The sequence below is a fragment of the Semicossyphus pulcher genome, unplaced genomic scaffold (assembly GCF_022749685.1).
Source record: "Semicossyphus pulcher isolate SPU_LCO1_2020_fin unplaced genomic scaffold, fSemPul1.0.p SCAF_5, whole genome shotgun sequence".
Taxonomy (NCBI): domain Eukaryota; kingdom Metazoa; phylum Chordata; class Actinopteri; order Labriformes; family Labridae; genus Semicossyphus; species Semicossyphus pulcher.
The window spans coordinates 32,846,517-32,874,202 of NW_027211726.1; the positions used below are offsets into that span (position 1 = coordinate 32,846,517).

A 27,686-nucleotide genomic window follows, 5' to 3' on the forward strand; every position below is an offset into this window, starting at 1 on the left:
CACCAACTGTATTTGATTAAGTTTTCTAAGTGTCTCCTGGTCCTGCTCTCTCTGAACCTGCTCCTTTTTCCGATATAGCTCAGCTTGATGAGCTATATGGTCTGTGTAAACACCTTTTGTCATGTTTCCCAGGCCAACCACCTCTGCCAGTTTACTCCTCACTGGCAGGGGCAGCCCTTTCTGTAACTTAACTCGCAAAATGGATTGTTCCATTCAGTTTAGATCTGGGTCATTTCCTGTGACATTTCTCCACACCTGATGAACCCTCCACACATAAGCCCTTGGATTTTCCTGTAGTCCCAATGGCTCAATGACAATATTATCAGGGTGTACATTTGTTGGGAATGTATCTTTAAGTGCTCCCCACATTCGACCTCTACTTACAGAAAACAACTCTGGATCATTTACTGCCGTCGCCACGTATCGATTTAGTCCTGCTTTCTGCAGGATTTCGTGCATAGCTGGGACCCCAAGGAGATCAGCCAAAAGTCTCTTGATATCTCCCATGGCAGGCTGCGTCCCACCAAAACCTCTTCCAACTTTGCAATCCAAGGATGTGCTCCATCTTGAAGAATAGGTAACTTTTCAAGGATGTTTGACATATCTGTATTCTGCCATGGCTTGTACTCCAGATTCTTTTGCTTTCTCAATCTCCCTTAAGCTCCGCCTTTCCTCTTCTCCCCGGGCACTAGATGCTGATGGAAAAGAACTCGAAAGACACTCGAGCTCCAAATCTCCATCACTATCTCCGTTTTCACTATCATCAGTGCTGTCTCTTTCTGGACTCAATTTCCTCAATGATTTCTCTCCTCTCCTCTCCGCTTTAGCTAACATCCGTCTGACTACTGGGTCATATCCACCAGCGGCCCCTTCTGAGTCACTCTGACTGTCGCCTCCCACTTGCATCCGTCTATCTCTCTGACCGCCCGAGCTGCCCAAACGTCTCTTTTCCCTCTTACTTTTGGAGCTAGGGTACATTTTTATGGTTGTTTTTCCCGTCTCTATTATTCGCTCCTCATCATCTTGGATGTAATAATTGCGCTTATGGCTAATCACTGGGAGCTGGGGATAAACATCAGTAAACTTCACCTCCTCCTCATAAGGTGGAGGCTTCTTTACTGGGGCTGTATGTGAGAAGGGTGCATTAACCTTCGCCATTAGCTTTTCTGTTTCCTTTACACTCTTTTCTATTTCTTTTGCACTTCTTTCCCTCCTTTCTTTTGCAGCTTCTAACATTTTCTGTCCCTCATTTTCAAACAACTTCAGAATGCCAAGCTCTATCCGTCTCTTTTCCTTATGTCTCTGTCCCTTTTTACCTTTCTTTTGTCCTGCGTTATATGTGGACACAAGCACCTGCATTGTTTTAATTACATCTGGGTTAAGAGTCCCTTCCACTGGCCAAGGTTGATCGACGTCAGGCCAACGCTTCTTCCATTTTTCCGACATCTCTGCGATACCTTTAACAAGGGGATTATTCTTCTGCACTACATCAACGGGGGTAATTGCTTTAGAAGCTTTAATGTCCATCTCTGACATTGTAGCGACTCCCTTATATCCTCTTATTGTAAATCAAAACAAATCAGTTAAAAGGCTATTTATGAAGCACCGAATTTTCACAATCAATCAAGAAATGCAAAATAAATCAAGATAAATTTGTAAACCTCAAAGAAGACCAAAGACTTATTGATCACTTGTTTATCACCCAATGCTCTAATCGCACTCATTCATCTCAAAATGATCAAATCATTTCAATGTTCAAACTCGAAATAGCTCAGGTCAAACTAAATCATGCTCAGACAATGAAACCAACATCCGCAACTCTCAACAGTATTTAGACCAAATCCGCCTTTCCACAAATAATCAATTAAATCAATGAAACTTCCTTTAATTAATTCATGTTGTAGTCGATCAGTTCGTTGCCAAGTTTCCCCTCTAGATAATTGCAATGTGTAATATTCCCATGTGTGACCTCAGGCTGAGAAATGATCTTTTCTGCATTAACATCAAATTAAAAAGAAAACACAATGGGCCTATATGCAAACACACGCTAAATATGTATCAACTATATTGACTATAAATGAGTATATACGCATATAGATAACTGCAGACTCTTGTTAAAAGAGCTTGTGGATAAAATCGCACGAGCCTTGATCAAGCTGGATGCAGGATCCGCGCGCGCTATCATCCACAAGCTCGATCAGCTGTGCTCTCGTCTGCCCTTTGGAGGATCCAAATTCAGACACGTTCCATCCTCAGCTCTCATTCGTCATAATTAAACAGAGGAAGAACAAGAGAAAACAAAACAAGAGTTTAGTGTTTATGATCCATCTAGATTCTTAAAAACAATGCAATCATGGATTCAGTGTAGTTTACACACATTTTCTGCCAACATTTAAGTTGGTCAAATTTATCACAACGGGTGTCCTCCCACAAGAGTTACTCTTTAAACAGCAACTTCTAACAGGCATACATTTATCTTACTTTTCTCAAAACCAAATTCCTTACTTTTCACTTGCATGTCTTCTAAATCTATCAAACTTATTTTATTATACAAAGGATTGCCAATTTATGAATCCAAAAAGCAAATATTTTAGTCGTTTTCAAATCTAATAACGCCTTAAATCTTATTCCTGTTCCTCCTTTTCGCTATCTCCCAAAGAGAGAAGGGGAGGGGGAGCTCACACTCTCCGTCTCAGAAAAAGCACGCTTATTGGTGTTTTAAATGACGTATCACCCCTTGCTCCGCCTCTCAAAATGTTAGCAAGGACTTCCAGTTTATACTGACCATCGGAGGGTGAACATCCAGCCCAGACTCCCCTCAGAGTCAAATCAAACAGAGTCAAAGATAAAGCACGCACACAAAGGCCCACGCAGTATCCTCTCAAATCAACAAGCAAAACAAGTTTATCCTCTTGTAAACTAAACCTGTCTTCTCCTTCATTTTGAATAAGGCTCTATGCTCTTCAAACAGACACATTCTTCTCAAAATGCAGTCACACACACACACACACACACAGGCAGAGAGAGAGAGAGAGAGAGAGAGAGAGAGAGAGAGTGACCAATCAATCAATCTGCTAATCCTATCAGGATTTGTTTCCCAGCTCTGATGGACTTTATCAGGAGATTTTCTTTTCCCTTTTTCTTTGTCTTTTCACTTTTTACACATGCTTGTGTGAACAGAATGTCCTCGCTGGTCCTCCACTCCTCCTTCGACTCAGCAAAGGCTCATATATTTTATCAGATGTATAAACGTCCTCTATGAGGCGCAAAGGTTTTTATCACTGAAGAGGCAAAAAATGTCTCTCCTTATTAGTTACTTCATCTCCTTTAACCCATCAATAACTTATATATGACTACTTGATATGAGAAGCAATCTATTCTATTTATCAATTCCACATAAGCAAATACATTACACAGCCTTCTTCTCCCAACTTAAACAATGACATGCCACAGCTCACACACACACATAGGCAGCATACACAGACTAAAAACACTGTGAAGCACACACACACACACACACACAAACGCACGCACACACACACACACACACACACACACACACACACACACACACACACACACACACACACACACACACACACACATAGACTCAAGACAGCCGGCAAAACAAAAAACCCTCAAACTGTCTTCCAAAAACACCAAAAGCACTTAATCCTAAAATGTATAGTCGACTCTTTCACAAATTTCCTCTAGACGTCATTTAACTCATTACTTCACAATGTGTGCTCACTGCACGCTCGGCCCGCTCAGCCTTTCCTTTCTTCTCTTGTCTCAACTTTTTTAGGCCTTTCTCTTCTCTTTATTTATCTCTTTCTCTTCTCTTTATTTTATCTCTTTCTCTTCTCTTTATTCTCTTATCTTAACCCAGGGCCCTTCTTTCCCTGTTTTTTTTCTCTCTTAAAGCCAACTTTCACTCAGTGCCTAATTTACACGTCTTATCGTTAAGAAGATGTGGGCCCTGGCTTCATTAATCTTGCATGGTTATTCAGCTCACTTACTGTTACTGGTTCTGCTATTCTACACTTTATCTCGACACTAATTCTTCAATTCTTCAACTTCTTTAACTTCAACTTTTATTTCTTTAGCTTTTGTTTCTGTAACTTCAACTTTTATTTCTTTGCACTTCCCTATTTTGCGTCCTTAACAACGCAATAAACCCCAATTTAGACGGAATATCACTTCAAACATCAACACATCGCAGCATGTCCGCGTCAATGATTCTTTTTACAGTGCATCTAACCAGCTAAAAGCCAACAGCCTCATCAAACCAACGCCCCAATATAAGTGAGAAAATACTCACCTAACCGGTTTATATATTGTGGGAATAGGTGAGTCAAGGCCGTCGGCAGCTGGAGAAGCCTACATCTGGATCCTGTTCGTGACGCCAAATTTCTTGTTTCTCAAACATCGATGATGCGCAGATGAAGAAAGGAGCTTCCGTTGACACCGACTTGTTTGTATAAGCATAGGTTTATTACAAAGAATCAGCATCAGTCAGGCTTCATGAATACCTGGGAGAACACCTCAGCCAAATAGTGTCTCCCCGAAACACAGTCCAACATGCACTTATATATGATGGAAGTGAGAGCATGTTTCTCTCATCCTGTTGTTTAGACTAGGCGGGGACACCTTGTCCTTCAGGTTAAAAAGCGCTGATACATCTTTAAAAACAGGACATATACCATTGTTTTACTTCTGCCTACTTAACACATTCCAAAGACACGTGCGTAAGCAACTCACATCTCAAGTCAGATACTACAGGATCATTTGGATACAAACATTTCTGATCTTTTTCAATGTTCTTGAATTATTTTGCCAACTAATATAAGTCAATGAAATGTCTGAAAAACTCTCTTCATCTATAGCTAAATCCTTGCTGTTTTAATGTCTCTTATCTTGCCCTCTTGTGCTCTCGTCTGTCTACCTCTGATGGATTAGTTTTTGTTTGTTTGTCTTCAAGATTCTGTCAAAGATATTTGTGCTCATTAACACATTGTATATATTTTGTGCTGATCTTCCTTAACTTGCTTTGTAAATGTCTTTGTGTTCAATAACACAATAATAATAGTGCTAATAATTATGATGAAAATAATAGTCATAAATAAAATGTCACTGCTTCCCTCTCATTGCCTCCACATCTAAAACAAGGTTTATTTTAGATACACACATTTTGTAATGATAAACTGACCCAGGACCTGTGTGGTAAAAGAATTAGACCAGAATAAAAAGTGGACCCGAACCTGTACTTTGTAGTTCTGGGTCGGCTCATGAAGTCCTATACTGTGAAGCTTAACAACGTCACACTCCCTGGACTGGGAAAAATGTCTTCTAACTGCAGTTGTGTTCCCTCCTGAACAGATTTGGTAAAGTTCATTGATCAGTCCCTCCAGGATTTTGCAGCATGTTCTGTGATCTTTGCGACCTAACACGCCTGATTTCACAGTAGCTTTTTAAAAAAGTTGCAATGCAAGTTGCCGTGTTTCAAGGCCTTTTTTTCCTGCGTCACACATCACACATCCACTGTGAGCAACTGGGACGAATGCTTCAATAAAGCCATCTATTGGCTGAGTGAGCTGTTCGCCCTCTGACATCACTTCCTGTGGATTTCCGTGCCAAGATGTCAAATAAAATGTGTAAAAACTAAATGAAGCTTCAGTAAATAATCATTAAATGCTCATTTCACACTGTGAATGCACATTCAATGCTGTCCATATGTGCAAAGGGGAACCTACCAGTTATTTGGGCTGCTGCAGCCAAAATACCATTGCACTAGCATGCTTTCGGCTGTTTGTGTTACACCTGACAATTTCCTTTTCTTTATTTTTTCCTTTCACTGTCAAACAAAATGAATCAATTAATCAATTAATCAATCAATCAATCAGCTGACAGTCACATTGGTTTGTATGAGTCCTGGTCTGTACAGATGTCTGCAGTCCTTTTATCTTCTTACAGTTTATCCCTCCTATTATCCTCAAATAAACTAACACATTTTACCCTTGGTGTCAATCTGACCCCAGGGATATTTGCCTCCAGAAAATGATTTACATAAAATTGTTGACCAAGTCTTTGTGTCAGGCACTTTGTTTATTTGTTGAATACATAAATAACCCCTCGATAATGAAACTTATCGATGAGTTGACCTGTTCTCTAGCGCCACCATCAGCCCAAACTTTTAAATTAGAATAATATATCTTGAAAAGTTTTCATACAAATCTTCTTGATGTTGGTGACCCCCCCTTTCCTCTCATAAACATATTTATTTACTTATTTGTATCTCCTTTTTTTGGAACATATTTGTGGCTAGTCACTATAAAGTCTCACTCACCCCTCCTCTTTTGTTATCCCGGCTTGGGACCGGCAAATTTGTCATCCCAAGTACAATATTTTCAATGGATGGTGTTATGAAGAGCTCTAATGATGACTTGATGTCTTCAACATGGCTGAATGCATATCTGGTGGGGCCTGGAACCATTTTGATAACATATGTAGCGCTAAGTCTACCCTGCTGTTGAAGTGGGGAAAGGGACCATAGTATCTTTCCCCTTTTGGAAGGGATCGTGTCTGCTGGTGGTTGAGAGACAACAGGAGGGTCAACACTCTCATTCTCATCAGATGAGAAGGCCTCAGAATCAGGGTCCTCCTCAACACAATCCTCTGTCTCAGAATGTCAGAATGCAATGTCCTTGCGGGAATACCCCACCCTCCACACACACACCTTCATGCCCATGGTGCGGGAAAGTTCTCATGAGAACATTGTCTCCCCCTCCCCCATGTCACGTTAGCACCAAAAATGGAAAATTATGGTCCCTCTACTCACTTCAACAACAAGGTAGACGTGCTGCTCAGAGTGTGTCCCACCAGACACACAGTCAGCCATGTTGAAGACATAAAGTCATTATTCGAGCTCTTCATATAACCATCGATTGAAAATATTGTACTTGAGATGATAATTTTAGAGGGGATTATTTTAGAGGGGTATGTGTAGTTGGAAAGACTTGGATGTGATCAACTCACAAGCCTACAGTGGCTTCCTCATTTGGGCAGGAGTTCACAAGTCAAGTTGTTTCCCACATGCCCACACCACGAGAAGTATCAAAGTTCTGGTGGAATAGTTGTTTTCCCCACCCCCCTGTTATGTATCGACTCAGAAGTATCAACTCTGCACCTGCAGGTGGGGATGTTAGGTCACACACACAGACAGACAAGTTGTACACAGCTAAATCAGCTTGGGGTCAAATTGACCCCAGAGGAACACCAATGATTACATGTGTTCAGCACATTGAAAAAATATCATCATGATAATTTTATGCATAATCAGTTGTCCCCATCAAATTAGGAAAAGTCATGAAATATGAAGCAAAAAGAAAAAACTACAGAAACACTTTAACCACATATTTCGGCTTTGGCAGAAAACACATCAGTATGTTGGTAAAATCTCAGGTTAATGTATTGTGTGTAATTACCGGTAACGCTCCACTCTCCCAGGCTCCCTGAACTACCCGCCGGCTCTGTGTACTTGCTGGATAAAAATCATCGCGTTGTTAAAACTTAGAGGGAGTTTGGGAGTGAAAAGCTTCTGATGTGGAGTTTGACATTTGATTCACTGCACAGGTAAGTGACCTGAGATTTATCCAAACGGCCACAGAGTGTAAAACATAGTTCTCAAACACCCCGCAGTTTCCTCTTCTCCATGAGTTAGACCTGTGCTAACTGTAGCTACTTTATGCTAGCTGGAGTCCCCTGAGTCAGAGGGGTGTAAACGGACCGACCTAACACTTGATTAGTGGAGATATTCTGTAAATATTCATAAAGATGATAACTTGGTAACATCTGCAGGCTGAGGACGAGTTAAAGACGTTTAAAATGCTCTGACTGATAATTTGTGTCTGACATGTTTTCTTTTTAAAAAGTGAAATGACCGAGTTAAAACTGTTAAAATGACATTTCCTTCTCCCTCATGTAAAAACCCAGAATCTCTTCATATGTAAATATTTCTCATTTCTAAAGTTTAACTGTGGCGTGTTTGTTGCTGCATCACACTGTAAGTTACATAGTGGACCCTGATTGGCTCCTAGCTAGTTATGACGTCATATATTCTGCAGGTACGTCCAGGTGTTTAACTGAAGCAGTAAATGACACATGTATGAAATATATAAGTGACACAATAAGCAGAAGTGTGTTTCTAGAGATTATTAGTGGGATCAGTTGTAGGTGGTAAACATGGAGGTCGCCCTGCTGTCGTCCTTTCAAAGTACAAACTCCATCTTTAATTGTACCTTGGTAAAGAATAACCTTTTATTGTGTAGCTGCAGTCAGCTACTGAAGCTAGCTCGTTGATGCTGATGCTAATGCTACCTTCATAATGTGTTCATTACAGTGTTCAGGCCCTAATTAATCCTGCCTGATGCTTTCATCAACGTGTGTTCCTCACAATAACAACAAGTGTTTAAGCTAATGATAAGGCCTGCTATATTTCTACAGCTACATTTACAGCTGCTGTGTGTCCCTGCTGCTCTGCATGTTTCACACCTGTGTGTGTTCACTTCATCGCAGAATAAAATAAGAGCTCAAAAGCTGAATCTCCACAGTCATAAGGCCTCTAGCAAACACTGGTTATAATTATAATAGAATAAAATAACACTACTGACGAGGATAACACAGCAGGAAGGATATAATGTCTTTACATCCAGAGGAACAATATAATAACACCGCTGGTGAATCAGCAGGAATAACAGGCTCTTCAATGTCTCACTGTGTTAAAGAAGGATCATCACCATGGCTGTAGCGCCCTCTGGTGGTCGCAGGTAGCTGAGCACTCTTTAGTACACTGCTCTTTTTCAGCCTTCACATCTTCCTCGCTCTTCTCTCCTTCCTCAGCCTCGTGCTAGCTCACCTCTCAGTCAACAATCAATCTGAGGGAAGCTAACGGCTAGCTGAGGCTTCATCTGATTGGTCCAATCTGCACATGCTCAGTGTGAACGAATGTCTTGTGAACATATAAAGATTTTTATGCATTCAGGAAGTCTTTTGCGCTGTGTTTATGACGCATGTTCACATCCCGATGACGATGAAGAGCAGATTTATGTTGCAGCCGTACTGACTGATCACCTGATCCACTTCAAACCAGGTAAGAGGCAGAATTCATCGTCACTCTCTCATAAACAACACTCAGTATACAGGGGAACACAGGTGTTTTTTCAGTGCTCAGGTTAAACAGTGAGAACAAATAGCAAAAAGAAAAGACATCAAACAAGTTGAGACAGTAAAGAGAAGCAGTCTGAAGCTGAGTAAAGACGTCTCTGCTTTCATTCATGTGAGTAAAATGATGTGAATAGAACAAAGAGTTGGGTCTACATCATCACCATCCCTGCTTTGGTCTGAACTGTTCATGTAAACAATGAAGCACTTTCACTTCAATGTACCAGTGGTGAAAGTAACTCAGTACATTTACTCACTTTCAGGACTTCAGTGCAGTTCAGAGGTCAATATTCAGGAACAGACTGAGCTGCATGGAGGCGTGTCTTTGTGTTCATTGGTCTATTGGCTGCTGTAGCGTCATGTGACTGCTCTCATTTCCTCTGACAGACAGGTTTGTGTGTGAAACCTGAGCTGCTCAGCACTCTGACACATAAAGACAGACTGCTCTCACCTGTCAAAGTCTTTATTCTCATCACATGAACACTTTATTCTCCACATCTCTGACTGTTTTCCTCACACAGGAAGTGAGATTCAAAAAGCTGGATGTTCCACAATAAAAGTGCTTTTGTCTTCATGTTTAATGTCTGAATGTCTTCTGTTGATTGACAGCTGAGGTGTCGACATGACGACGATCTCTGCTGCTTCTGATGACACAAACACTTTTATTTCTCCTCAGAAATCATAAAACATCAAACTTCCTTCAGTCAAATGGAGGCTGTGACTTTTGAATCCTTGTTGCTATGCAGGTTAAAAGAATGTAGTTTTTCCAGTTTTGAGTTTTTACTTTGACTTCCTCGTTGTGACGCAGATCTGTTCTCCGTGTTGAAGCTTTGGTAAGTGACACTTTTCACTGTTTTAAAGACTCTCAGTTTAATTTAAGAGTAAAAAGAGCTGTAAGCTAACAGTTAGCCACCAGGTGTGTTAGCTGCTCTGACTACTGTAGAAGTGCAGACAGCACAATGACTCTCAGTTACCATGCAGGCTATGCTAACCATGCTAACAGGACAGTTAAATACAGCAGTGAGGGCCTGTCTCTGAGCTCAGTCTGAGCTGATGAAGAAATCAAACAGTGAGATGTTGACCTGCAGCTCTGACACACGAGAGGAGCTGAAACACGAGTGAAACTGAGGGAACGTCATCGATTATTATTAACGTGTCAAACATACAAATCATGACAGAATCAGTGTGATGTTCAGGAAGTCTTCACAGTCTGTGCTGCAGTAAAAGCTCAAAGTATTATCAGCTACATGGACTTAAAGTATGAGCAGTAAAAGTACACAGTGTGAGTGTGCTGTAACATGTGATATGATGACATCACTGTCAGTGATGCGTTCAGGTGTACCACGTGTTTTACTGTGAAGCTCATTGTGAACAGTTTCATATGAAGCTGTAATCATTCTTTATTGATCAATGTGCTGCTTCTGCTCAGAGTGCAGCTCTGCCAGCAGGGGGCGCTCTGCTATGGATCAGTGTGAGGACACAGAGGAGGGAGCCCCTCCCTCTAAAAGCTCTCTGCGTGGGGAACATGAAGCTCTGAGGTGAGATGAGGATCTCTAACTGTCCATGACTCTCCTCTATGTCACAGCTCAGCACTCACATCACTGCACCATCATCACTCACACTCACTGTCACACCTGCTGCTGAACAGGTGAACAACAGCTCACTGTAACTAATCATGTTGTTTGTTTGTATCAGGATGCAGCAGCAGAGACCAGACTCTCCTGGACCCAGCTGTGTGTCCATGAAGAGTGACCGGTCTATGGGTCGACCTATTTACTTTAAAGTTGGACATCCTGCTGATGGAAGGTAAGAATCAAAAAAGTTAATGTTCTGACTCTGCTGAGGAAAGACTCATGTCCTGGTCCAGAGCTTCATAGTGTGTTGTATGACTCAAAAAGGTTGAGGACCCAGATGCAGACTCAGAAAAGAGTTGAATTAACTGAGGCAAATGCAAAAACAAAATCTTAAATCCAACTAAAGACAAAAAAGGAAAACCACTAGGCAGAGCAAAAACTTACTTCAAACAAATCCAGGTAACAGATAATCCACAGGAAAAATACATCAGTAACAAGAGGAGCCACGAGGACACTAGGAGCAGGTATTATGATGGTAGATGTACACAAAGACAAAGACAATAAACCAGCACCGAGACAGGGGAGCACAAAGACTAAATAAACTAGGAGGTGAGGCCGATCAGACACAGGTGAGACAATCAAGGGGCAGGTGAAAACAATAAGGGCGGGGCACATAATCAAACAAGCGGGAAACACACAAAGGCAGGAAGTGGACCAACACGAGAGACAAGAGGCTCTTCTCGTGTCTCAGTTTGTACCTCCTCGAGTCCTTTCCTCGACTCCTCTCCTCGCATCTTAGTCCCTCCCGACGGATATGCGAGCGGAGGAGGCGAGGAAGAGGCACGAGGAGAGAGGAGTCGAGGCCACAGACATTTAACAACATGAGACATCCCTGCTTCAGAGCCGTCACTTAAAAGCGACGTCAATTAAATATGATGTGTGGCACAGCTGCATCGTCTGTCTGTTTTGTTACAGCCTGCTGTTTTTATGATCTCTGTCAGCAGAACAGTGTTTATGACAAGTTACTTTTAATTCAATTCACAACGTGGCAGAATGTGACGCGAATGTTCGGATGTCATTTATTTTTTAATTTAACACACACACTCACACACGCAACTAAGAGGTAGAATTATTGTAATCCTCAAGCATAACTACGTGGCACCAACAATCGTGCCCACAGATATTAACTGTCCAGTGTTTTATGCAGGCATGTGAGCATACAGCCGTGTGATCCGGCAGCAACAATAAGTCAATAAACATCTATAGCCGATCTTTCTTTGATGGTCAGCACACAGAACTTTAATAAACATGAGATCCTGTCCGGACCTGACGGCGTGTCTGCAGACTTAAATAATGAATGAGTTACCTGCTGTGCCTCGCGCCAAAATGTTATGTTTTGTTTCTGCTCAAAAACAGTCGATACATGAACATCAGGCTGTGGAAACTTCAAATAAAAAGTCCAGGCCTACACCTGTCCTTCTAATGTAGGAGACAGTTTGTCTTCTGGTTTTGATGAAGAAATAGCAACATGTGGACATGCTGTGGGTTAGTCTGGTGCGCACTCTGTTAACTGTGAGACACGCCGCGGAGAATACCTGCTCAGACGGAACAGGTGTCCCAGGAGCAGAGCTATGCAGCACAGCTTTGTTTTGTTTTGTTTTTTAACTGTTTAAATTAACCAGTTAAAATTCTTAACTGACGGTTAATTGTTAACCGGTTGCAGTGCACATCTCTACAACTTATGAATACAAAAGCGACACTTTCATTTGTGTAGTCCTGCTCCCGCCGTGGTTTGTATATTTCAGCTGTTTCACGCCTCTTTTTACATCACGGTGCTGAAAAGACTTTCGCAAAGGATATAGCGGTATATCCTCGCTCATAGCTCCTCCGGCAAACCTCCTCGATCCTCGATCCTCGAGATGCATTTTATGAATTGAGACATCCTTCAAGATGGCGTGCTGAGATCAATTTCTGGGTCACAGGCAGGAGGACCGAGGAGCGAGGAGACGAGGAGGCACTAAAGAGAGAAATGAGAGAGGCCTCATGTCACAGCTCAGCACTCACATCACTCCACCATCATCACTCACACTCACTGTCACACCTGCTGCTGAACAGGTGAACAACAGCTCACTGTAACTAATCATGTTGTTTGTTTGTATCAGGATGCAGCAGCAGAGACCAGACTCTCCTGGACCCAGCTGTGTGTCCATGAAGAGTGACGGGTCTATGGGTAAACCTATTGACTTTAAAGTTGGACATCCTGCTGATGGAAGGTAAGAATTTATCAAATCAATATGAATATAAAATATTATTCTTTAGATTATTTTATGACCATGTTGCCATTATTTATAGAACAGCTTTAGAGAGACGGGAAATATTGTGAAGAGAGAGTGGGGATGACATGCAGCAAAGGGCTGAGGTGGAGTTGAACCCTGGGCCGCTGCAGTGAGGACTGTAGCCTCTGCACATGGAGCACACACTCCAGCACCTGAGCTACACCACCGCCCTGCTCACACTCCTCTGAATTCTTGCTCCAGAGTTTTTTTAGTTCTGAATTTTCCCTAAAGTCACAAATATGGTAACCAGTTAGGCAAAGCAAGCCTGTTTTTAAACTGTCTTTTGCACATTAAGAAAGATCTTCTCTTTAGTGTGAAAGTGTGATCGTCGTACAGAACTTTGAGTTATTCAGCCTCATAGCTGGCCTGCAGAACGGTATCCCTCTTTGTTTCTGGCCTCCAGGTTGACCTCAACAACTGCTCTGCCTACCTTGGTCACACCTGCTGCTGAACAAGTGAACAACAGCTCACTGTAACTAATCATGTTGTTTGTTTGTATCAGGATGCAGCAGCAGAGACCAGACTCTCCTGGACCCAGCTGTGCGTCCATGAAGAGTTACCGGTCTTACGGTCGCCTTATTGACTTTAAAGTTGGACATCCTGCTGATGGAAGGTAAGAATCAAAAAGGTAATTTTCTGACTCTGCTGAGGAAAGACTCATGTCCTGGTCCAGAGCTTCATAGTGTGTTGTATGACTCATTAGTATGTAGGGTCCCATTACATCACCACCGCTTCCTTGATCTGCGCTGATCAAAACAACGTCACAACAAAAACAGAATCAGTGACAACAGGAGACAATACAAAGAAAATAGACATCTGAAACACCAATAAACAATCTAAACATTATGATGGGTAAAATAATATATTTTGTTTTGTGACATCAAAACACACACACACACACACACACACACACACACACACACACACACACACACACACACACACACACACACACACTCGTACACCAGTTGAGCATCTCAAAGCAGTTCTGTTGCAGGCCTCCAGAGCAGCCTCATAGCTGGCCTGCAGAACGGTATCCCTCTTTGTTTCTGGCCTCCAGGTTGACCTCAACAACTGCTCTGCCTACCTTGTTATCATCCTTCCTGACATCTACAGCTGCTAAGCTTGTGGGTTAACCTCCTATCCATTCACCTCAAGGCCTTTGCTTGGCCCCTGCCCAGCCCCCAGGTGCTCCGATTGAGGGCTCCTGTTCTGCCCTTGTCCATCCTCCAGGCTGTTCATTAAGATGAACATCTTTATTTCTTAGCTCCAAGAAATTCCCTTCCCTTCATTCAAACTCCCCTTCATTCTGTCCTCTGCATCACTGGCAAAACATGTCTCGGCAGTTTGGGAATAAAACCAATAGTGATCATAATCAGTGGTTTGCTCTCATGCTATCTTTCCATCTTCCAACATTGGACACCCTCCTCCCACTGACCCAGCCCTCATGGTCAGACCCCACAGCTCACTCCCTCTATCAGTCAGCTGTGTCATTAATTGTCCTTAAACTTGATGTTTTCTCCACAGAGTTCAGCAGAGCTCAGAGGTTCACAGTGATCAGTCAGCCCAGCAGCATCAGACAGACCTGGACTCCACATTTAAGGTGTGTACAACACACTGTTTACAATGAACTACATTAACTACAGGCTAAATGCCAAACCATCATTCAGTCTCCATGCTGTTCTGTTTGAGCAGCAGGCCTTCAGACTGACTGATGGATCACATGTTGTGTTCTACCACTTTATATTCATGTTCAGAGTCTGGTTCTGTTCCAGCTGCTGGAGGAGAACATTGTCACATTTGTGAAGAACGAGCTGAAGAGAGTCCAGAGGGTTCTGAGTTCAGATTACCCAGCATGCTTAGAGAGTCAGAGGGAGGAGGAGGAGGTGTTGGATGGTGATGATGAAGATCAGAGGAGCAGCAGAGATGCATTTGTGAAGATCACTCTGCACTTCCTGAGGAGAATAAATCAGGAGGAGCTGGCTGACTGTCTGCAGAGCAGTAAGAGGATTTAATCAGGTTTAACATGATGGAAAGAGGAAATGCAGGTTTACATTTCTAAACTTAGTAAATATGATACACACATCTATATCAGATCAGAGCTTGTTTGTCATCCACTAAATGCTTTAATAAAACTGATGCAGAAGGAAAAACTCTAAAGCCACACTTGAATGTTGAGATTTTCTTCAGGATCCACTCTTTGATATCATTTGTTGTTTGTTTATTCAGGATCTGTTGCTGCAGAGTGCCGACAGAAACTGAAGTCTAACCTGAAGGAGAAGTTCCAGTGTGTGTTTGAGGGGATCGCTAAAGCAGGAAACCCAACCCTTCTGAATCAGATCTACACAGAGCTCTACATCACAGAGGGAGGGACTGGAGAGGTCAATGATGAACATGAGGTCAGACAGATCGAATCAGCATCCAGGAAACCAGACAGACCAGAAACAACCATCAGACAAGAAGACATCTTTAAAGCCTCACCTGGAAGAGATGGACCAATCAGAACAGTGATGACAAAGGGAGTGGCTGGCATTGGGAAAACTGTCTTAACACAGAAGTTCACTCTGGACTGGGCTGAAGACAAAGCCAACCAGGACATACAGTTCATGTTTCCCTTCACCTTCAGAGAGCTGAATGTGCTGAAAGAGAAGAAGTTCAGCTTGGTGGAACTTGTTCATCTCTTCTTCACTGAAACCAAAGAAGCAGGAATCTGCAGGTTTGAAGAGTTCCAGGTCGTGTTCATCTTTGACGGTCTGGATGAGTGTCGACTTCCTCTGGACTTCCACAACAATGAGATCCTGACTGATGTCACAGAGTCCACCTCAGTGGATGTGCTGCTGACAAACCTCATCAGAGGGAAACTCCTTCCCTCTACTCGCCTCTGGATAACCACACGACCCGCAGCAGCCAATCAGATCCCTCCTGAGTGTGTTGACATGGTGACAGAGGTCAGAGGGTTCACTGACCTTCAGAAGGAGGAGTACTTCAGGAAGAGATTCAGAGATGAGGAGCAGGCCAACAGAATCATCTCCCACATCAAGACATCCCGAAGCCTCCACATCATGTGCCACATCCCAGTCTTCTGCTGGATCACTGCTACAGTTCTGGAGGACGTGTTGAAGACCAGAGAGGGAGGAGAGCTGCCCAAGACCCTGACTGAGATGTACATCCACTTCCTGGTGGTTCAGACCAAACTGAAGAACATCAAGCATGATGGAGGAGCTGAGACAGATAAACACTGGAGTCCAGAGAGCAGGAAGATGATTGAGTCTCTGGGAAAACTGTCTTTTGAGCAGCTGCAGAAAGGAAACCTGATCTTCTATGAGTCAGACCTGACAGAGTGTGGCATCGATATCAGAGCAGCCTCAGTGTACTCAGGAGTGTTCACACAGGTCTTTAAAGAGGAGAGAGGACTGTACCAGGACACGGTGTTCTGCTTCATCCATCTGAGTGTTCAGGAGTTTCTGGCTGCTCTTCATGTCTATCTGAAGTTCATCAACTCCAGGGTCAATCTGCTGTCAGGAGAACAAACAACCTGGCGGTCTAAAGTGTTCAGAGAAACAAAACGTTTCTATCAGAGTGCTGTGGACCAGGCCTTACAGAGTCCAAACGGACACTTGGACTTGTTCCTCCGCTTCCTCCTCGGTCTTTCACTAGAAACCAATCAGAGTCTCCTGAGAGGTCTGCTGACACAGACAGGAAGTGGTTCACACAACAAAAAGAAAACAGTCGAGTACATTGGGACAAAGATCAGTGAGAATCTGTCTGCAGAGAAAAGCATCAATCTGTTCCACTGTCTGAATGAACTGAATGATAGTTCTCTAGTGGAGCAGATCCAACAGTCCCTGAGATCAGGACGTCTCTCCACAGATGAACTGTCTCCTGCTCAGTGGTCAGCTCTGGTCTTCATCTTACTGTCATCAGAAAAAGATCTGGACGTGTTTGACCTGAAGAAGTACTCTGCTTCAGAGGAGGCTCTTCTGAGGCTGCTGCCAGTGGTCAAAGCCTCCAACAAAGCTCTGTACGTGAACACATCATTCTCCATGTTAAATTTAGTTTTACTTTATTCAGAAAAAACAACTATTTCTTGTAATTGTTTCCTTTTATGTACTGTTGATTCCTCTTCAGGCTGAGTGGCTGTAACCTGTCAGAGAGAAGGTGTGAGGCTCTGTCCTCAGTCCTCAGCTCCCAGTCCTCTTCTCTGAGAGAGCTGGACCTGAGTAACAACAACCTGCAGGATTCAGGAGTGACTCTTCTGTCTGCCGGTCTAAAAACTCCACACTGCAGACTGGAAACTCTCAGGTTAGTGTGCAGCTGTGTGAAAATGATAACCCTCTGAGCTCACATGTTCTGTATATTTGCTCAGTTCTCAGCTCTCAGTCCTGTGAGTCTGAATAACCCTGTAATTAAAATGGCTTTAATATCACACTGAAGGGGTCAGCTGACAAAGGATCTTGTCACCAGTATTGTGTTCATGTTCACGGCTCAGTAACTTGACTTGGATATATAAATGCTGGTCTAAGACAGTCTGAGTTATGTTCATCTGGACTCCATCATGTGTGGTCCAAAGAGAAGAATCCCAACGACGACTGTAATAAAGCAGAGATGATGATTGGAACATTTATAAACTTATAAAGAGCCTTTCCTTCAGACTGAACAGTCCAGTACAGTAGCTGCATCACTGCTGATGACAAAGCAATCTGTGTTGATCTCTGGCTCCTTCTTACCTTCACTCCTCCCCGAGTACTTTGCCCACAGACTTGAAGGTGCTGACCCTCTATCCCACAGCTTCATACTCTGCAAACTGCCCCAATGTTCTCTGGAGGTCACAGAGAAACTAAGTCAGCAGAACGTTATCCACAGCAGAGGCCATCATGACGGACCCTCTCTACCCATGCTTTGTCTTCATATCCTGTTAATGAAAGTCAGAAAATAATCTTTCACAAGGTGACAACCGTATGTGGCGCCGGTGTAGCTCAGCCATTAAGACGCGCCCCATGTATAGAGGCACACTACTCGACGCAGAGGCCCTGGGTTCGACTCCGACCTTCAGCCCTTTGCTGCATGTCCTCCCCGGTCTCTCTTCCATCATTCCCGACTCTATCCACTGTCCTGTCCAATGAAGGCAACAAAAGGTTTAGATTTTTTGACCTGAGCGAGTTGACAGGTAAGGGTGACTTAGTTTCCTCACCGTGAGCCAGTAAATACTCTGGACATAAGTGAACTTACTTTGAATGTGTGTAGCTACATTTGGTTCTGTGAAGAGTCTTGTATTCCCACACGTCAGGTGAAACTTTATCCAAACAATAAGCCATGGATCACTAAGTCCTTGAAAGAAATAACAATGAAGAAACATAACCTCTTTAAAAATAGCAGTGTTGAAGAGAACAGGGAGGTAAAAAGACTGGTTAGGGCAGAGATTCAAAAAGCTCAATTCAGTTATATGGATAAAATTGAGGACAAATTTAAAGGTAATGATCTAAAAAGTTTCTGGAATGGCATGTCAGTCATGACAGGCACAAAAAAAGGTAATATGAATATTAAAATGGATGGTTTTAAATCAGACAAGGGGCTAGCTGCTCATTTTAATCGTTTTTATCTCAGGTTTGATACAAAAGATTTTAAAGAACAAGCTGATCAGATAGAATTAGAAACCTCCTCCACTCCACAGCTTGAATTGGGTGTACAAGATGTCAGGAACATACTCCGTAAAACCAAGACCAACAAGAGCCCCGGCCCTGACAATATATCTGGTCATCTTCTCAAACACTGCGCAGATCAATTACCCCCTATTTTTCACCACATATTAAAGTGTTGCTTAGAGCAACAAAAGGTTCCTACTCTGTGGAAGAAGTCCACAATAGTACCAGTGGCTAAGAAAAAGTCCCCTAAGGGCATTAGTGATTTTAGACCTGTGGCCCTGACTTCACTAGTTATGAAGGTATTTGAAAAGCTCATCAAGAGAGAGCTAGTTGGAGTTGTGGAGGACTCATTGGATCCTCTACAGTTTGCCTGTAGGAGTAAAAAAGGGGTTGATGATGCTGTTCTTACCCTTCTTCATTTACTTTTTAAACACCTTGAAGGTCCAGGGACACATGCACACCTGTTATTTTTAGATTTATCTTCTGCTTTTAACACAAGTCAGCCCCACATTTTAGCCAACAAACTGCTAAATGATTTGAATCTGTGTCCTGGCATTGTTGGATGGATTTTAGACTTTCTTGTGGACAGATCCCAGTGTGTCAGGATTAATGGCTCTTTGTCGGACACATTGTTCTCCTCCACTGGTTCGCCACAGGGCTGTGTCCTTTCACCAATCTGGTACATTTTTTACACTGACAGCTGCAGAAGTTCCCAGCCAGGAAGACGCATTCTGAAGTTTGCAGATGATACAGTCATAGTGAGCCTGTTACAAGGAAGGGAAATAGCACGTGGCCCAGTGGTGGACGATTTTATAGAGTGGCGTGATAACTCTTTTTTAAAATGAAATGTACGTAAAACTAAAGACGTGCATTGATTTGAGAAGGCAGCCTAATACACCAATTAAAACAGCAATTAAGGGTGAGATGGTTGACCAAGTCCAGTGTTACAAGTCCCTGGGTGTTGTTATCGACAACAAGCTAACATTTAAAGAAAACACAGACGCAGTCTGCAAAAAGCCACAGCAGAGACTGCACTTTCTCCGTCAACTTAACTGGTTTGGGGTGTGCAGCAGACTGATGAATCTGTTCTACTCCTCCATGGTAGAGTCTGTCCTCACCTTTGCCATAATCTCCTGGTTTGGTAACCTGTCATTAGGGGACAGAAACAGGTTACAATGGATCATAAGAGTTGCCAGTAAGATCATTGGCATAAGATTACCTGATCAGTCTTACACCTTCTCCAAGAGAGCAACATCTCAGGCTGGAGACATCTTACAGTGTCCTCGACATCCTCTCCATGGTGAGGATGGGGGTAATGTGAGACCTGGTGAGGAGTCTTGCAGCAGCATTCTGTGTTGACTGCAGGCGATTAAGCGCAGACTTGCTGAGTGACGAGAGGAGTGTGTGGCAGTCGTCGAGGTGAAACTACAGTTGAAACTAAAGTTCTCAGTTTACTTCTATTTCTTAGGTGGACATAACATGATCTGGTTACCTGCTTAACATGGCTGTCAAAAGATGATGATTTATCAACTATTACTCCTAAATGACGTGGGCTAAAGCCAACAGCAGAGGAAAGGGGCCCAATGTTGTGATCCTGTGAGCTGATTGGATGGAAAGAGCTCAAGACGGTAGGAATAAGAGAGGAGCTAGCATGAAGTGGATGAGAGTTATGATGCATATTGGACCTAATAGTCATTACTTTATCAACACAGAAGGAAAGGAAGGTATTGCAGTCATCAACAGTGAAACATGGTAATGTGGAGAGCGCTGGTGAAACAATGTTTTAAATAGTTATGAAACGTTGGGATTTCTTTTTGATGAAGAAATCAGGTCAGCAAAATAAGCCGTCCAGGCTTCCTGTACTGCTTCTTTAAAAGAACGCCGGAGATCTTTCAGATGTAGGCGATGCACTTCCACAGACGTTCAGACCTGTGACAGTGTGGTCTCAGGCAGCAGACAGCCTCTGTTATCCACTGACAACTGTTGCAGGTAGCCCGAGTCCTAACCTTTAAAGGTGCCTCTTTGTCCAGTAACGTGGAGCAATGACCATTAAAAGACTGCGTTAAAAACTCAACATTGTGAGGATTTATATTAAAATCACAGCAGGAGTGTGCTGAGAACTGGTCGGCTGTATTTCCTGTAATGAGGAGGCTCTTCTGAGGCTGCTGCCAGTGGTCAAAGCCTCGAACAAAGCTCTGTACGTGAACACATCACTGTCCATGTTAAATGTAGTTTTACTTTATTGAGAAAAAACAACTATCTCTTGTAATTGTTTCCTTTTATGTACTGTTGATTCCTCTTCAGGCTGAGTGGCTGTAAACTGTCAGAGAGAAGCTGTGAGGCTCTGTCCTCAGTCCTCAGCTCCCAGTCCTCTTCTCTGAGAGAGCTGGACCTGAGTAACAACAACCTGCAGGATTCAGGAGTTAAGCTGCTTTCTGACGGGCTGGAGAGTCCAAACCGTACACTGGAAACTCTCAGGTCAGGATTAAACAGATTTAACAAGTTTATCCAAAAAGATTTCATTGACTTTCTACATTTGATTTGTAATTAACTGAGTGAAGATCCTTTCCAGGCTGAGTGGCTGTAAACTGTCAGAGAGAAGCTGTGAGGCTCTGTCCTCAGTCCTCAGCTCCCAGTCCTCTTCTCTGAGAGAGCTGGACCTGAGTAACAACAACCTGCAGGATCCAGGAGTGACTCTTCTGTCTGCTGGTCTAAAAACTCCACACTGCAGACTGGAAACTCTCAGGTTAGTGTGCAGCTGTGTGAAAATGATAACCCTCTGAGCTCACATGTTCTGTATATTTGCTCAGTTCTCAGCTCTCAGTCCTGTGAGTCTGAATAACCCTGCACAGCAAATTCGGCCCTTTGGAATAAACTCTCTGAGTTAAAATCAACTCAGTTTGAGTGTACATGTGAGACCATCGAATAAACTCTAGGGCATAGTTAAAGTTACTCTTTTCCGGGAGTTGATCTTTCAACTCTTTTTAGGAGTTAAAACTGAACTCCTCTGGGAGTTAAAACACTACTCCCATTAAGAGGAAAAAGCACTCTCATTGAGAGTTCATTTTAGGTGAACTCTTTCACAGTGTTAACAGTGAAATTGTTTTATTGAACACTTACAGAGTTAATATATAAAATCACAAAAAATGTTTGTTAGATGAAAATTAATACAAAAAACACATAAATTACTTCAATGCCTTTATTTGAACACATCCAGAAAGTGTGTTCACAACTCCTTGCTTCATGAATATTAACTTTTGTAACAAGTTACATTTGGAGTAAAAGCTTTCTTCAGTAACAGTGTAAACATGTAACAGCATACACATTTAAAATAAACAGCTACAATGGCAGCTTAACAGTTAGGAAATTGTGTGGTCAAATGGAAATCACAAATAAAAAATATGTAGTAAAAAAATAAATTTGCATATTTCAGCAAAACTGGAAAAAAATATACCATACCACATCCCTCTGTGCTGCATAAACTTTTCTGAGGAAAGTGCAAGTGTGATCATTTTTAAAACAACCTTAAATGTAAATGTACAGCAGTCTGTTAGGATTCTGAAAGCAAACTTCTCTGTAATGCAGGATTATGTTAACATGAAATAGAATGTTAAACGTGCTGTTAAAGCACGAAAACATGTACAAGAACGTAAAACATGAATTCAATACATTCAGTTTGGCCAACATTTTAGGCATTTTAGGCCAACAGATTAAATAATACAGCCCTCTGACACAACATCAAAATAAAAATCACACCCATAGGACATTTGAGAATCCAAACTTTTGAAATGTCTTAATTTCTCCCTTTCTAGAACCAGTATCTTCCTGGGGATGTTTTCACTAACTTGGAAAGCATGGAAATGGTCATGGAAACAAGTTTCATGTTCATTTAGAACTAAAACACTTTACCATTGTGCAAAATGATAGAAGTTATTTTGCTGAAGACTGGTGTGTTTTCTTGTGTCAGTACAAACAAAGAGGCCAACGCGATATTCACACTTTACCCAGTTTGTCAGGTTGACAGTGGCTTGTGAATCAATGTGAAGATATGTAGACACATGCTCTGTACACTCTAGTGTTTCAAGTAAACACATTTTGACTGGACCAGACTCAATTGCTTTTGAAGTCAGGCATTCCCAATGATAGGCTACTGCAAACTGGTGTTTCCTTGCAAGTGATACTGTTAAAAAGTTTTTCACACCATCCTTAAAAAAATGGTGTTTAGCCATAGTCCAGCCATAGCCATAGCCTTAGTCATAGTCCAGATATGAATGAGGGGTCCAATTTTTCGAATGCACCTCGGATAGTGGACCATGAAATGATGTTTTGGAATCAAGTTCTTTGATGGGTACAGTTCTTTGAAGAGCTGGTGATGTTCAATGATAAGGTGCTTTAAATACACGGTCATCCCTTCAGTGATTGAGTATGAGAACACAATGTTTATTATGTTCAGCAACAAGAGCATCAAGCGCCAGTGCAAATCATCCTCTGATACCAGGTCACCAAATATCAAAGGTGATCAAACACAGTGTTTGTGATGCGTTTAACCCTATTCCATGTCCGACACAGTCAAGCTTTACATTTGTTGGCTTGTTTTTCTTTTCCACATAGCCATAATTAAAAGCATAAATCCTATTCAAGAGGCTTTCTTTGGAGATGAAATGTTCAATCAAATATTCAAATAGAAGTTTGACCTCATATTGACCAACCCCTTCCAAAATGTCACGCATGATGTCAACTGCATAATTTTCTGCATTATGGAAATACTGCAAAGTGTTCAGTATGCTCTTTCTGTTGATGCCAAATGAAGAAGTTGGATCATCTACCAAAGAAGAATAATGTTGATCATTGAAAACTGGTGATCTTATGGTCAAACGTGGGTCATCTTCTGAGAAAACTGACTGAGCTGAAGATTTATCAATTAGGCAAAGTCTACAGAAGTCATTTGCACTAAATGACTCCAAGAATCCAAGAATGCTGTGCATACCCAAATTATCACCAGTAATTTGTGCAAGAGTGCCACGTACAGGAAATTCAGCAAATGGAAGAGCAACCCCAGTTGTCTCTAATATTTTCAAGTCTCTTACTAAGGGTTTCAGAATTTCATCAATGCCGTATTTCTTAGCATCTTGTGCATGAAACAATGATACTAGATGAATATTCATTAAGGCAGAATTCACCTTGGGTGGAAGATTCCTGAGGATGAAGTAAAGACAGCCAACTTTATGAATACCTTTTTTTGACCCTAGTGGGTTTGCACACTCAACATCGTCATAGTACAACTGGATTTGGAGGGCAAACTTGTCACTTGAAAACAAGGGATGACTTTTGAAGTAGCTTCCATCACAGAAGTTGTCGTATTTGTCACTCTGAGTAGATGTTTGCATCATCTCAGAAATAGTTTCATTCTTGAAGATGAACTGGAGTGTTTTGAGTATGGGAATATATATGAATTTGTCAATGATTGGAACTTGCTCATAGGTTCCACTTTTGCTATTTCGTCTGGTATCAAACCTTATACCTAGACGCTTTTCAACTGGTACAATATCCCATTTTTCTGTGAAATATTTCTTCCATTTACTGTTAGAATTCAAGTGGCTAAAAGGGTTGTCAATACCTTTAAATAACTCTTCTATGGCTGATCTTGCAGGACTGCCGGCAGGTAGTAAGTTTAGTACATGGTCCTGAATATTAGACTGTAAGTCTCCCACAAAGTCCTCTAAATTCTCGATGGTAGAAAGCACTACAGTATTTGGTACACCGCTTCCTAAAAGCTTGGCAATAATTGATGCACACATATCTTTGCTGCCCGTTGACACTGAAGGGCCTGCTTCAATATTTTGGTGCTGAGATGAAGTGGAAGGTGTTTCATCATTTAGGCACAGAGGATTATTGTGCTCTTGAATGGCATGGTTGGAATGGGTCTCCTCTGTTGCACATGTGTTGACAATATGCGCATGTATCTTTATGAGATGTCTTCTAAACCCAGAATAACTAGAGAATTGCAAGCAACATCCTATTGGACCACATTTTAGCCTCAGATTTTTCCCAGGATAGATTCCATGCATTAGTTTGAGGTGCCTGAATAAAAGTAAGGCTGTACCAAAGGATGACGCACAGAGGAAACATCTCAACATTTTTGCTGCTTGAACTTTTTACGGCTTTTCTTCCATTGTGCCAATATCTATGCTGTACAGAGTAGTCTGCAAAAATGTGTACAGGCTGGACAGAGCATCATCATATTTCACACTGAAAACAAAGTGGGACTTGAACAGCTCATCAAATGCGCCCAAGGATGTACCTGACTGACATGGAAGAAGCTTTCTATCCACGACTATGTAGAAGCTGAAAACCTGAGCTTTTGAAGTCCCTGTGGCCAGAAGATATGGCTGGGGGTTTCCTTCTGTGGTGATGAGGTGATCCTCCAGGCTCTGGCAGGACTGAAACACAGTGAAAAGCACTTCCATATAACGCATTTCTTTAAAACACACGATACCACAATATTTGGAATTGGATTTGTTGACAAACCTTGTGAAATTTCAGCAGGTGATCTGTTGCCTCTCCGACACTGATCTTCTTGGCCCGTTTCCTTCCAGCTGGTTGCGGAGTGAGAAGATGCAGCAAGACAAGAAGAGAGGCCATGTCGCTGTGCCACTCTGCAATCAGTGAAGAAAACCATTACTTCATGTGTTTCACACCTTGTCAATGTTGAGGTCACCTTTGTTGTCCCCTATTCATCTAACGTCTTATGACCATGCTGCTCAGGCGTGCTTGTGTGAAACTAGCTTAACACCTCACTGCTCAGACTGGACAAGTTACTACAAACTTTTGATGTGCATCGGTCAACCCAAGATTTTTATCTTAAAAGGACAGGCTCCGGTTTGATCAAGTCTGGAGTAGTTCATCCAGAATATCTAAAAAGATTTTGGAGCAAACATGTCTGTTTTTGGCAACTTATTGCAATACAAATGAATTATGTCTATTGTAATACTACCTGGATCATCTGCAGTGTCAGATTCTTCATTCATGGCAGATTTGAGCTGTTTGTTCAGGAGAGGTGTCTCTCTGAGGGCCCTGGCTTCGTGGATGACCTTGTCTTTAAAACAGGGGGCCCATTTTTCCAGGAACCTGGAGGAAGTCTCTGCTCCAAACATCATCGAGAAGTCCTGCAAAATCTCAAAAGTTGTCAGTAGTACATGACCAACAGAGACGCTCCGCTCCAGCAGCGTCTAACATTAGAAAGTCTGAGAAGTAATAAATTCACTGTCTCGTCTCCCCCTCTCTCCCGTTAATAACCGAGCGCCCCCTACAGGCCTGGAGCACTTCCGTTGTGAGGGCTGTATTTGCAGCGTTTTTCTTTTGCATGTGTTTTCTGGGTTTGTGTGTTTTTGACTTTGCATCGTTTCTGTATTTGCAGCGCGTTTGATGTTAATGTATTTGTTTTGGCTTTTGGAGCAGTTTTTTTTATTTGCAGCGCGTTTCTGTCGTTGAATATGTTTTGGACTTTTGCTTGTGTTTTTGACTTTGCACCGTTTCTGAATTTGCAGCTCGTGTCTTCTAATCGAAATCGTTTGGGCTGTTGCAGCACGTTTGCCCTTGTGGGCCACCGTACTTTTTTGAGTATGGATCCTTCAAAGATGGGAAGAGAGCCACAATCCCAAGGGCATGGAACTCCTTTGTGGCTTTAGTTACAGCTCTCCTGCAAATGCAAAATAATTCATTGTCATATGATTCTTTCCTCCTCACAAAAGTAAATTTCATGTTATAAACAAAAAGCCACTTACCCTTCCTTTTCACGCATGTGAGCTACTTTGATGTTCACCATTAATCGCCGAGTAGAATCTTTCAAACTATCCTCATACTCATTGACGACTGTCCTCCCTGCTGGCTTAGTAGTGAGAATCTGCTCCACTATCTGAAGACAGAAGATAACAAGACAGCAACGATAAGATGTGATTTTTAAACAAAATAACTATCTCCATATATTTATTATACAAATGATAAATTAAGATAATTTTTCATTTCCGTAACCCCAATTTTCTTAATCTTGTTTTAAGAGTCAGGCAAACAAAAAGTGTAAAAGTAAATAATTAAAATACATTTCTTGCATGGGTGCTGTCCATGACAGGTTGAATAATTGGACATCCAGCATCACATGTGTCACTAGCTGGACTGCTTAAGCTTGAGATGGACAATGTATCTGTTAGACTTGGAGATGAAGGCCCTTCACCATCTTGCTGCAGGATTGAAATATCTGAGGATACAGGGCACAAACAATCAAAAATTAAGAACCACAATGCTACCATTTACCATATAATCGGGGCCTGGTCACCACCATCTGAGATGAATACAGACAACAGTCTGAAATTGTCTTTGACAAAGCATCAGGAAGTCTATGATAAATATGTACAGGATGCCATGACAATCTCATGGAGTAAGTTGTGATCACTTAAATAGAAAACCAATTTAAATTGTGGAAGTGGAAACAAATTGTCCTTCAGTCTGTGGCCTCCTAAAGTTCATTATACTGTGACTGAGAAATAGACACCATTTGAACAATTAGCTAAAATAAAAGATTTCGTGTGCTAGCTTAACCCAAAATCCCAACTTGCCCAACTTCCAGATGACTATTTTGTAAGTCCTATAAACAAATACCAAAATAGTTCCTACCACAAGTGTCACGTATTCTGTCGAGTCTGTACTTTCAGCCATATGCTTGGATGATTCTGCTCGTGGGAGGTCTGAAATATACATGGTACATAGAATGTTGTTTTGGTATCTAATCAATGTTTGTTCAAATATATATATACTAATATATATATTTACTTTATCTTCAAACTGAAAATGAAACTGAAATTTGAAATCACTTTACCATCATCAGTGTAGATGACAAAGCACACTTCTTTGATTGTTGC

The 27,686-nt window shown here is 42.0% G+C and overlaps 1 protein-coding gene across 1 annotated transcript in view; it reads left to right on the forward strand.

Moving 5' to 3' along the window:
• The first annotated feature begins 10,915 nt into the window (after positions 1-10,915).
• LOC138609477 (NLR family CARD domain-containing protein 3-like) overlaps positions 10,916-27,686 on the forward strand; it is a 35,985-nt gene continuing 19,214 nt past the window's right edge. Inside the window, exons 1-9 of the mRNA XM_069682111.1 lie at positions 10,916-11,025; positions 12,956-13,066; positions 13,632-13,742; positions 14,657-14,732; positions 14,995-15,130; positions 15,359-17,150; positions 17,258-17,437; positions 21,082-21,249; positions 21,344-21,523. Of these exons, the coding sequence (XP_069538212.1) occupies positions 10,916-11,025; positions 12,956-13,066; positions 13,632-13,742; positions 14,657-14,732; positions 14,995-15,130; positions 15,359-17,150; positions 17,258-17,437; positions 21,082-21,249; positions 21,344-21,523 (2,864 nt within the window). The remainder of the gene's footprint in view (positions 11,026-12,955; positions 13,067-13,631; positions 13,743-14,656; positions 14,733-14,994; positions 15,131-15,358; positions 17,151-17,257; positions 17,438-21,081; positions 21,250-21,343; positions 21,524-27,686) is intronic.